Below are 12,957 nucleotides of genomic sequence, written 5' to 3'. Positions count from 1 at the left end.
TCTTACCGTTCACCACTAAAAGTCATCAAGACAGCCCGATTCTGTAAGGTATCGTGAGAATTCCTTAGTGTGCTCTTTGAAGGTCTCAAATCAAACTGCTCAGTCCTACGTCCGTCCCATGACCGGCCTGTAAAAGCCATTTACCCCGAACGAGGTCACGACTTCACTAAACCCTTTCACCCTAGGTGCGAAACGCGCGCCCTGTGCGAGCATCTCACCTACCGAAATGAATATGATCGCAAATCACAAAGAAAAACGAAATGTTAGATCTAAATCTCGCAGAATCTGGCCTTGTGGTGGTTGCCCAGGCAGTATCGCCACAGAGAAACTGTGTCACGTATTCATAAACACACATCGGAGTCAGAACAGTAGTTCATTTTATCAATAGATTTTCAATTTCTAAGAATAAATATGTCTTTCCTGTGAAGACTCTGCAGCTGAATTCTCAACATCTGTAACACTACCAGGCCCCTAGCAGGTGTGAACTAAATTTTTTTTTTTTTTGAGTGAATAAACCACAGTGGAATGACAGAAAAGAATAGTTCACATACAGCTTTGTTTTAATATTTATTGGTAGAAATAGATCTTCAATGCATATTTCATGTTCGTATAAATTCTACATTCTTTTAAGTGTATTTTGTTTCATTTTATTTGGAGTTTTTGGCCTCCCAGTGAACTTAACATACTACCTATGCATTTGATTCTTTATAGATATTTTTTTAGACTTTAAAATTAAATCTCAGAATCCATGCATATCGTGTATTTTACTTAATATAATCCAAAGAATTGTTTGCACTTTCAAAAAAGTCACAAAAAAGTTGAACTCAAGTTAAGTAACCTGTATGTTCTAAAATGTCCATGTTCCATTTCTGAATAAAGAAATACTTGTTCAATATTATATATTGCTTATTGTCTAGTAAGTCAGATTGTCAGAGACGCTTCAGTAAATTACCTCTATTTTTAAATTATCTTAATGCACTTCCTCCCAGAGATGATCCTGTAAATATTAAACGTTGTGCCTTATGCAGTATTAGCCTAAAAGCTTAAATAAGAACCCAACTGGTAGTTTTTAGACGGAATTTGTTAACCTTAAAACTATATATCTATATATACATATATGGTATGTTGCATATTAAATTTAACATTTCAAGTAACTTAAATACATTTCGCAAACAGTCAGCCAAACACTCTTTCATGAGAAGATACTGTCCTTAAAAGAGAGAGTTAATGAAAGGCTGGCTTAGACACCAATGTCTGGACATAGTACTGAGCCTCTGGAATTTGAAATTCCAAGTCAAGTCAGGTGTACTATTAAGAAAAGGAAGATTGATTTTTAACCTACTGAGCTGTGCAGTGTATACAAAAGTGCTTAGCATGACAAATTACCAAAATAAAAACATCTTAAGGGTTATTTGGTTCTAGCAATATTAACTATTCTGTACTTTTGGATAATTTAACACCTGCATTTTAAATCTCACATAAATTTCTCTCTTTTCAACAAGTTAAAAATAGCACACAAAAAATAGTTCCAACTATAAGAATCTGTTCTTTTTTCATTCCGCTTAGCTCATCGCCAGTAACTCCACGAAAGAACGCCTGAAGACTCAGCTCTCCTAAGATGCGACGTTTGCACAGATCCCGTCATTTTACCCGTCGGGCGCTCCGCCGGACCCTAAGACAGGCTGCCGACAGACGGGACACGTGCAGTTCTCGGAGAGCCACCGGTCAATGCAGTGGATGTGAAACTCGTGCATGCAGGGTAAGCGCCTGAGCTTGTTTCCGGCCACGTAGTCGCTGATGCAGACGCTGCAGATCTTCCCGAGGTCGCCGTCAGCCGCATCGTGCTCGTAGTTGCGGGTGGACAGATTGTCGATCTGCTCTTTGGTTAAACCACGTACGTGATCCTCGTCATCGCCTTCATTTAGCAAAAAGAAGTGAGCAAGGCGAAGAATGGGGAGCGTTCCAGTCTCTACGAGGTTACTGGAATTTCGCGACGGCCTGCCGCCGTTTCGGGGGTGAGGCTGGGCGGCCTCGTGTTCACCGCCCCGCTCAGTGCTGTCTTCTCGGGCCCGCCTGCCCTGGGAGGAACCTTCGCGGTGCTGGCCGATGTCACCGCCTGCACCCAGGTTCCCCCGTTCTGAGTGCATCTCTGGCAAATGCTGGCCGTTTCTCTGAACCTCCGACTCGGATTCGGCCTCCATTAGGGAACTCAGCTCTCCAAATCCGGTCATGATCTGCCTTAAAATCGACCGAAGGGCCACGGACGAGGGTTCCACGAGCTCGTTCTCAGATATCCTGCGAAGAGGAACGGTGATGGTGCTGACGTAGGTTCGAATCCCCGACCGCTCCAAGTGAGAGATGGTGCGGCGAAAGCCCCCGCTGTTGCTTTGGATGGTGACGGTGTTCTCCGCCAGCCCCGCCCGGGAGCGAGTTCTGTTCGCGATGCTGTCCCGATCCCTGTTTTCTCCAGGACGAATCCTTCTCACTTGCAGGTCCAGTGTGATTGTTGGATGTCGCGCAGCATTCGAGGACCTGCTGGATTCTTCCCCTTCTTCTACTGTTATTCTCGACACCAGTCTGGAGTTGGGGAACGGGGTATATGCTGCGCCTCTGCGTGCTCTATCTTGTTCTAAAATGACTCGAGCTGGACCCCTCCTCACAGACCTGCGCACGGCTGGCTGAGCAGGTCTGCCTTCCCTCTGGGAATTACGGTAGACGGTGGTGGCACTTGGTCTCTGGAGCGGCGACCGGCTTCGGCTACTGGACGTAGACCGCAGCCGGATTGGCTCTAATCTTTGGTTTGTATTCCTCACCGTGACGTTAGTTCTAGCCCCATTTTCCCACACGTGGGCTGCTCCGAATCGCTGGCCCTCCCTGCGCCTGGGGTCACCGCCACCCGACTGGTGTGTGTGACCACTGACATCGGCGCGGGGAGCACTAGTTCTAGGAACGCCCCCTGCTCCCCCGGTTCCACTTCTTGATCTTTCCGATGCTGAGAAAGATCCTGCTACTGAATTGCGCCCCCTTGAGCCTAGCCTAGTCCTGGAGGTGTTGGAACTGCTGCCACCAAAATTCACTGAGGTCTGGCTTCTGGTCCGCCTGGCCACAGGGCTACTTGACCTTTGCTGCCTCGTTGTCGTCTGATCTCTGTTGATATCCGAAAGTGGAATGCCTGTATAATCTTCACCATGAATTTCAAATCCTCTGTTCTCATGATTTATGTGGATTTCCAGACTAAACCGAAACTCTCCACTGCTTGGGTTTGTCCGACTCACGGCTCTCCAGGTCTGGTTCCCGTGCTGTCCACTTCGAACTGCATTTCCCGTGCGACGGAAGGTGTTCAGCCACTCCAGCAGAGAATCTTCATGGGGGCCTTCCCGAGGGACTTCTGAGTCTGGAAAGCAAACCAAATCGACTTAGGATCAAGTCTTAAAATCTATTCTTAGATTTTATTGAAAGCTTGTAAGATAAAGTTTTTATTAAATTATATTTAAGAACGCATGTGCATTTGAATGAATGAAAAATGGGGAAAAATGGGAAAAAGCTGCACTTTCTAAAAGAAAGGTGTATATGATAAGCATATTATAGTATACACCTACGTATTATAAAATTTCACACAGACCTATCTATTTATTACAAAACTTTCAGTATTATTTATGCAAAGCTGGGAAGAAATCCTCACTCTTGCTTTTTATCTGCCTGTTATTGGCAAAACATTGAGGCAAACGAGAAATGTTTCTAGTACCGAAAGTATAGATTTAAATTGCTTTATTCATATGGCAATATCAACAAACTACAGTGGCAAAACTTATATAGAATTCATCTTAAATCTGTGGAATCCTTCTGATAAAGGTAATTCGATCAACATTTTGACAACTAGAGATTTTTGTAACCTTAGCAATTTTACCGTTTCTCAGGAATTGTCAAAAATGTACATCGCAAGAAATCTGGCTTTCTGAATACAATGTTAGAACTACAGTATCTGTCCTTATGTGAAACTGGGAAACTTTAGGCATGTTATTTAAGTTCTCCATAGCTGAATCCTCATCTGTAAAAGGGAGATAACAGTAGTATAAATGTCACAGAGTTATCATGAGGATAAAAAAAGATACCATATATAAAATGATTAATACAATACCTGGCACATAGGAAGCGCTCAGTAAATGTTAGCTACTGTATATAGCAAAATTCATTTTCTGTTCATTTAGAACGTAAGTTCCATGAAGACTAAGGGTTTTGTCTTATTTTATTCACTGTTAAATCCCCAACCTCTACGATGGCATCTGGTACAGACTGTCAATTAATCTGGTCGAATGACTCGATTCGGAAATAAACATGTCCCGATAAACTTCTCTGACTCTGCTACTGCGGGAAACCGAAGTTTTCCATTTTCAGTCAGTGGATTATATGAGTGCAAAACGGAATGAAAAGCATTCTAATGCACCGCACAGACTCTACAGACTTCAACCTTAAAGTTTGTTCTACTGAAAAACGAGATTGCTTTGGTTTCATTTCAAGACCGCATGCTCTCATAAAAAAAACTTTTAAAAAAGTTGACGCTAGAGCTGTCAATCAGCTGCTAGTGTCTTAAACAGCAACTTTAGCCATATTCTAATGATATAAGCTATTTTTCACGTGATGAGTACATTATCGATTAAAACGAAGGACCAGTATTACCAGTTGTACCAATATGAACAATTTACATATCTAAACATAAAGTAGAAAAAAGGTTAATACCTAATTTCCACTTTAATTTAGAAAAAGACATGAGTAAAAGACAGGTAAACATTAATCATTCTAAATGCCACTTTCTTCTCTAATTACGGATGTGGTGATAAAGGGGCGTGTCTCGGAATTCACTGTTTAACAAAATCTAACCCACACCTCTCTCGCTGTAAATGCGGTGTGATGGTCACGTGGGCAGCCTGGCAGCTAAGGCGCGGCCACAGGGCCAAGTTCTCGTCAATGGAATGGGAGCAGAGGTGGGATCTCACACTTTCGGGCTGATGCCTGGATCTCCTTCCCGCCAGCTGGAACCTAGATACGGTTGTGACTTAGCTAGATCACGTGGAGCACCGTGGAGCAGCAGCGTCCAGTAAAACTCTCTACCTCTGCCCTGTCCAATGTGGAAGCCACTGGCCACGTGTGACTACTCAGCACTTAAATGTGGCTAACGTGACTGAGGAACTGCATTTTGAATCTATTTAATTCGAAGTTCAATAGTCCCATGTAGCTAGTAGCCACTGCACTGGATAGCACACTGGATGTGCTGAGGAGCCTCGGCTGGCTGACGGGGTTCCGCCAGGGTTTCCGGAGCAAAGTTTGCCTACCTGCCCTGGACTGTTGACATGAAAGAAAAATAAACTTCTATCTTACTGAGCCATTGCCTTTTGGGGTTTTAACAGTCTTTGCCCTCACTAATTCAATGACCTTGCTATTCTATGTGAAGCTACTAGTAATGAGTGCCTCTGGGGGAGGAACGAACCGGTAAGAAGACATTCAGGTTGGCTTTATTTTTAACTCTCTACATTTCTCATCCGGTTTGAATTCTTTCCACAAGTACTTTTGTTTTTTATGAGAACTTCTTAAAACTTAGTGTTTGTTCAATAAAATGACAAAGCGAATACAAAAAGGGCAAAACAAAGCAACAAACACGTTTCTTGACTCGGTCTTTCTGTATTGCTCTGCATAAATTTTTAGAAGCTAGGTTTAGTCATATGACTTTACAACAAATAGTGTGTCCATTCTGAGATCAAAAAGAACTATGCTGGTGACTAACTCGATGATATGCTGGTTCACCCGCGAGCTCTCTGAAGGCTACCTGTGAGCACTGGCAGCCCCCGTCCTACACTGCCTGATTACACCGCTTTGCGCAGACTACGTGAGCTATCTGAGTCGTAAATCGAAACTGGAAAACATTACAAACATGTTGTACAAGATCCGGTACGTTCACTTCTGCAATCGCTCCCACCAAACCTGTTCCTTAAGAAAAGGAGTCCGCAGTACCTCTGGGGTTTGTCCCATTTCTCAAGCCAGGCTGAGACGCGAGTTGCTCCTTGACTCCATCTAACCGCCGTTGCAGTTCTTCGGATGTTATTTCTCCTAAAATAATGAAAAATTGCTCACTGAAAATAAGAACTTTAAATTACTAAGTGTTATTATGACTCATGAATGGAAAGGCTAATCTTTAGCAATCTGTAGGAGACATTCTATCCTTTTCACGTTCTGTAAATTGAAGACGGTTAAATACATTTAAATGATGTAAATACACATCATTTTGGTTGTGTTTCATTTATTAATGTTTTATACAATTATGATTTAATTCGAATAATTAATAAAGCGCTCTCGGTTGATATACTTAGGAACCCCTAAGTTATAATTCATGGATTTTTCTCATAGTTAAAAAGGAATTAAGAAGGGAGTATTCCTAGAGAAAACATCAAATCTTTATTGACTTGAATTTTATACCGATGACCCAAATAACTCATGATATAGGTCATCAACATAAAATATGCAATATACAAATATATTAATATAAGACACATAAGTTTCACTGAATTCATCTGTGAACTCAATTTGTAAAAAATTTATGGAGCACACTGAACTTTAGGGGAGTTATAAATTCAGCTAAATTATTATACCTCGAATGATACAATTGGGTTTTAAATACAGCCGTCTCCCCTTATCTGCAGGGAATATGTTCCAAGATCCTTAGTGGATGCCTGAAACTGACAGTATTGAACCCTATGTATGCTACGTATTTTCCTATACGCACACACCTATGATAGTTTAATTTACAAATTAGGCGCAGTGAAAGATTAACTTAATGGCAATAATAATAAAATAGAACAAGTATAGCAGTATATACTAATAAAAGTTACGTGAATGGAATGGCTTTGGGGCCATTATTACGTAAAATAAGGGTCACCGCACATAAGCACTGCGATGCCATGGGCCATCTGGTAACGGAGACTCAGTGACTGGCGCGTGGGCAGTGCATGCAGTCCGGAGACGCTGGACAAAGGGATGATTCAAGTCCAAGGCAGGAAGGCGCGAGATTTCATCATGGTACTCAGAACGGCATGAAATTTATTACCATGAGTAACTGAAACCGCAGAAAAGTGAAACTGCGTGGGGGGAACTACGATGTTTTTATTTGTACGAATATCGCTTAAGAGAATTAGGAGCATCTCTGTAAGTATCTGACGCTACTATGTACATTAATCTGTCAGTATAACAGTGTTCCGTGTCTGATATTCTTACCTACTTATAAAATATAGAAGCAAGCCAGTGATTTTCTATTTTATGTTAAAAAGCCCTTAGCCACAGAAACAGTACACCCTATTTTGGGAGCGAGGAAAAGGGGGTAAAAACTCCTTATTTTGAAATTCCTCCTTATAATGATGAAAAAGGGGTCTCCTCTTTCGCCCATTTCTTACCAGGGGTGCCTAAAAGATTATGGTCTCTCATCAGCCGGTAATCTTCGTCACTGAGTTCATTAATGAACTGATAATAGGCTTCTTCTCTGTGGAGACGCTCTTGCTGCCAAATTCTCTCATTCTCACGATGACGATGGTCTTGAAATGAGGTTTCCTCACCACCACCATCTGACCTAGATCTAGACTGATTCATACTGTCTTTCTGTTCAGACAATATACATAAAAACAAGGTATTAGTTATAGACTACACACACGGCTTTATGCTTTTAACATGTAGTTTTTTTCATTTTCATTTTTAAATTTTGTTCCTTACCGAATACTTCATGTGCCAAAGCTTGCAGGGAAGAACTTACATGTCAAATGGAAAACAGCTTCTAGCAGAGACAGCACAATTGGACCTAGTTCTTCGCCTAAGGCTATCGTTTAAGTCGGACTGGATTTGGTTTCACCATCCGTTTCTCATACCCGAATACCAAAGTGATTATCTCATTGTTACCCTTGACTCTCCAGTAAAGTTGGTCTAAAAGCCTTCAGCGATGTTTCAGATATCTGGGTACTTCATGTTAGCATGCAAATTTTAAGCTTGAATCATACACAGTCTTTACCTAATAAGCAAATGGCTACTGGGAGGGTATTATTTACTTTTATTTCCAGCATGGATGGGTATTCTTCTCCAAATAAAGCTCGTATATGTAATATCCCCCTCCCCACGCTGCACTTTGTTGAGGTGAAAATAGCTTAGCCTACTGTACCTGCTGAACAGACTCGGCGCTGATCTCTCCTTAAACCTGACAGGAGACCGCACTCGATGTGTGGCTCTGAGGATTAAGTGCCTCGGAGCGCTTTGTGTCTCCCCATCCCAAACCTCATCCCTAAGCCCAGAAAGGTTAGTCCCAGAGGTTTCGGGGTGCCAATGAACCTTTCTGACCCTCCCTTGGCAAATGCTATTTTTAGATTCTATTTAAATATCATTCCTAGTTTACTTTTAAACTATAAAGAAATCAAGGAAGGAAATTATTTGTTTCATAAATATTTAAGAATTTCTTAAACAGATCTATTTAGTAAGTCGTTAAAGCAACAGTTTTCACCTGGGAGTGCACATCAAACTCATTTGAGAAAATTTTAAGAAATACAGTTGCCCAGATCTCTTCCCCAATCCTAGGTCAGAATTTTCCAGGGTCGGGCCAAGTCCATCTTGAAGAGCTAAACTGGGTGTTCCGTGGATGAAATAAACTCTTCCTTGACAATTTCTGGTACGTGATGTAGCACAAGATTTAATAGAGGCTGGAGGATCAAACGAGCGATATTGCCAGTAAAGCAACTGTGGCAACTCTGACTCAGGGTTTAATAAGCAAACTACTTTAAATATAAGGTGAAATTAGTCTATAAGTCTAAAGTATTGTATGAGTAAGCAACTATCAAATTTCATGCATATTCTGATATCAAATTACAAATTCAAGGATTTTTTTTACAGTGATTATTACATCATTTTTAAAGGACAGATCTAGGAGCACTATTCGATCACAAGTAAATTAACATCCCTAGAGTCAAGATTTCTTTCCATTTTCAAAATAATCAAGACTAGACCGTCGTTAGCAAAAAGCATATTTGGTAGTAGAGCAGTAATAGGATTTTTGTATTATACAACTTAAGAATTTGAAACGTATCATAAAATGCAGCTACCCTAACAGCATCTAAAACTCAAGAGCTCCTTCTCAAAAGTAATTTTCCTGTACAATTAACCGCAAATCAAAGTGAATACCTTATTTTCCTTTCAACATGCTTTTAACATGTGCAATGGGATCCATTCTTCAATGGTTTGTGCTTTTTTTGAGAGCTGCCCATCTAAAGCGACAAAAGAGAGTTAAATTATTCAGAGTCTCTTCGAAGGCTAGGGACTGCAGGTGGTCTCCTAACTGCTGCAAAGTCAAAGCACAATCTCCAGTGGATTTTGTCAGACGCTCGCCTAGGAAATAAGATCCCCAAACAATTAGGTCAGGAAAACCTCCCGCAAGGCCCTTTCTCCCACGACGGAAACTAGGCCTTGCCGCCTACGCTGTCACTGCTCCTGGGATTCCAACTCCTCTCCCAAAGGCCTTCCTTCCTATCCCGTTCCTACTGGGATGTTGCCAGGGTCAGGTGTCTCCAGTGTACTTCTAAACCTGCACTTTCTCGCCACCCCGCCCTCCGGCCGGCTACTGGTTCCTTTCCTGGCCGTTGCGACCGAAGCTCGCGCCGGGGTACGGTCCCCACTACAATAAACCAACTGGGCTCCAGGGCCCAACCAACCTCTTCCCAACCGAGCCGCGAGTAACGCTTCCCTGGGCGACCTAGATTCCCACAGCGGAGCAGGTGACCGACGGAGCCTCCGCACCAATCAGCAGCGCGGGGAGCGCAGGGAGAGAGCAGCTGGCCAATGGGAGAAGAGACGGGGCCCCCGAGGAGGGCCGGCCGGCTCGGCGACGCCCGGAAGCGGCGGCGGAGCCCGGAGCGCTGCCCCGAGCTCGCGTCGCCGGGACCCGGGCGGTGGCCCGCGCGTCCCGGGAGCATCTGCGGCGGGCGGCGGGCCCCTCGGGCCCCAGACGCCGGGGGCGGGAGCGGGAGGGGCCGCCGCGCCCTGCGATCGTCTCCTGCGGAGCGCGGCCGGAAGGGCTCCCGCAGCTGGCGATCGCGCGGCGGGAGGGGCTGCGGCGCGGGGCGCGGCTGGCCTCCGACCCGCTCCCGCGGCCGCGCCGCCGCCTCAGTGGCGGAGAGCCGCGGTGCCGCGCGCAACTGCGTCCGGCCGGAGCCGGGAGCCGGCGCGCCGCGTTCCGCCCTCCGCGCCGGGGCCTCCCGCCCGCGCCCGGGAGGGACCCGCACCTGCGCTGCGCTGCGGCGTCGCCTGTTTGCCGAGCCTGGCTACAGAGTGCGACCCGGCAGTCGCGGCCTCCGTCTCTCTGTCCCGCCGTCGCGTAGCTCAGCAGCCAGGCGCTTTCTCCTCCTGCTCACCGGCCCCTGGAAGTGACAAACCCTAACCGAGCCGCAGTGCTGCTATTCGTGCTGCTTCGCGTTCCCGCGGGGAAGGCGCTTTGCAACCCCCACGGTCACGTCTCTGCTACTGTGTCTGAGATGAGACGCTTTAGCAAACTCAGCATCGGTTAAGCCCTTGACTAGGGCTCTGCCCGGTCTGGTTCTAGGCGACTGTCCTGCCATCCTGCCGTCCAGAAGACGATCGCTGCACGCAGCTCACACTGCGTTATTCTCCATTCGTTCGTTCGTTCGTTCCTTCCTTCCTTCCTGGAATGAGGAGCTGCCCTATCCCCACCATTATGCTTGAGCGCCCGAGTAACACGCAGATGTAGTGTTTAGCATCGATGCAGGAGGGATAGATGGACAAGTAAAACAGAAATCAGCACGTTGTTATAGATACTAAAATGGAAATATAAAACGCAAGGCAGCAAGCCCCTTCGAACATTCTTGCCGCATACCTCTACAGACTGATCTCTCCTTGGCATCAGGAAACTACCCGAAGTTCCTCAACAACCACAGAGCAATTCCAAAGCAACCCCGAACCCCGCTTTTACCTAATTTCCTTCATCTCCCGGGACCGAGCTCACCCCTCTTTTACAAGGAATTTTTTATTTTTATTTTTCTGAATCCTCTGAAGTGACACCCTCACCCTGCCCTCCAGCCCAACATCTACGTATAAAACTAGGAAGATGTCCCTTTGGGGCTCCCGTAGGTCCCTCTGTATAACTCTATTTTACCACATTCATTTACTTAAATACTGATTCCCCCATGTATTAGGTGCTAGTGATAACAGCAGAGAATAAGACAGTCAAGGTCTTTCCCTGCTTTTCAGCGGAATGGGCAATGAGCAAGGACTTATCATGATTTTCTGTTCATTTATAAGTCTCCCCATTTAAGTATCCAAACTCCTGAAGTTCGAACAAATGGTTTTATTCATTCTTATAGTCCCAGAACTTAGCACAGCACCTGGCACGACATTCTCCTCAGCCTACTGCATGGATGAGCAGAGAAAAATGCAAAGATTTGCCAACAGGATTTACGCCTGTTAGTACAATGACCTCGGAAGAGTGTAATATTCCATCAAATGCAAATAGTTTTTAAACATCAAACCAAAACGGAAGTATATATCCTAAGAGTTAAAAAAATGCAAACTCCAATCAAGCGAGTTTCCCGGTGGGAAGCTGTAGATTTTTGTGAGCAGATAGGTAACATATGTAACTTGAATCCAACATCTCGATTCAGTTCTTGAAGTCCAAAGACTAGAAAAGGAGACCAGATATGTTAATTGGGACAGAGGGATGGTGCATTCTGGATATTTCCAGGTCTCATTACCTGCCAAAATCTCTGCTCTAATTAATCTCTGTTTACTGGAATTACGGCACCTGGCCTTTTTAGTGTGTATGCGTCTTTTAACTCCAGGACTTGTTACAACTAAAATTTTTAAAATGTAAAAAGAATTAAAAATATAACATCGAAAGGATCATCTTTAGAGTTGATGTTTTTATCTTCTTATGTTTAAGTGATTCTGGCATCTTAGAATTGCAGCCTTAAATAAAATTTTAAATGCAAAACTGAACGGGTGATTTAGATTTCTAAGTTCAAGTCGAAATCTTACTAGTTTATCAACGGTAAACAGAACAGCTAAAAGAAATTTAGGCCAATCATATTATGTTATATGATTAATTTAAAAATTATCATTTAAGGATTCAAAAAGGTATTACGTCCAACATTTGAAGTACTTATTAATGAAATATTAAATTTATAAATACAGTTTAAAATGTTTACTTGAAGATGATTAAATAAGTATGTGAATGAGATCTGAAGTTTGTCAGAGGTTAATTCCAAGTTTGCTACACTTAGCACTAGACTAATAAGAGCTGTAAACTAAAAAAAGCCCAAGGTTTAACTAGGGCATTGAATTTGGAACTCGATAAAGTGCATGTTAACTGTTAAAAGTAAGGATTTTTGCTAACGAGTATTTTATTTCCTCTTAAAATATATTTTAACAGCTTTAGCGAGCTATAATTCTCATACCATAAAGTTCACCTATTTAAAGTGTACAATTCGGTGATTATTAGTATGGTTAGTATAGCCATCATCACAATCTAATTTGAGAACACTGTCGTCACCCCAAGAAGAAATCTCATACCCCATCACATCCCACGCCACCACCAGGTAACGACTAATGTACTTTCCGCCTCTATGGATTTGCCTATTCTAGACATTTCATATAAATGGTTTCATACAATATGTAGCCTTTTATGCCTGGCTTCTTTCACTTAGCGTGCTGTTTTCAAAGGTCATTCATGTTGTAGCATCTCAGTATTTCATTCCCAGAGAAACTTCTGAATCGTCTTTGGCATATAGAAACCACCTTCGAGGATACGCCATGTTATGGGCTGAATTATATCTCCCTACTCCAAAATTCATATTTCGAAATCTCAAACCCCAGTATCTCAGAATGTGACTTAGTTTCAAGATAGGGCCTTTCAAGTGTTAATTAAGTTAA

At 43.4% G+C, this 12,957-nt stretch overlaps 1 protein-coding gene across 2 annotated transcripts; it reads right to left on the bottom strand.

The window, feature by feature from the left end:
* Window positions 1–554: 554 nt before the first annotated feature.
* On the bottom strand, window positions 555–9,981 carry RNF6 (ring finger protein 6). 2 transcript variants are annotated; one of them, XM_039863022.1, is made up of 6 exons: window positions 9,729–9,981; window positions 9,202–9,284; window positions 8,528–8,723; window positions 7,440–7,641; window positions 6,007–6,102; window positions 555–3,394 (listed from the first exon to the last, which is right to left on the bottom strand). In XM_039863022.1, exons 4-6 carry the CDS (start codon window positions 7,630–7,632, stop codon window positions 1,647–1,649), a joined length of 2,037 nt encoding a protein of 678 aa, XP_039718956.1. In that variant the 5' UTR covers window positions 7,633–7,641; window positions 8,528–8,723; window positions 9,202–9,284; window positions 9,729–9,981; the 3' UTR covers window positions 555–1,646. The 2 variants fall into 2 exon arrangements, with proteins under 2 accessions (XP_039718956.1, XP_039718950.1); XM_039863016.1 differs by lacking the exon at window positions 8,528–8,723 and having other exon boundaries at window positions 9,729–9,978.
* Window positions 9,982–12,957: the final 2,976 nt, after the last annotated feature.

Source organism: Pteropus medius, unplaced genomic scaffold (genome assembly GCF_902729225.1).
Source record: "Pteropus medius unplaced genomic scaffold, Ma_sr-lr_union100, whole genome shotgun sequence".
NCBI lineage: Eukaryota > Metazoa > Chordata > Mammalia > Chiroptera > Pteropodidae > Pteropus > Pteropus medius.
This window is presented reverse-complemented; position numbering and strand designations above follow the sequence as displayed.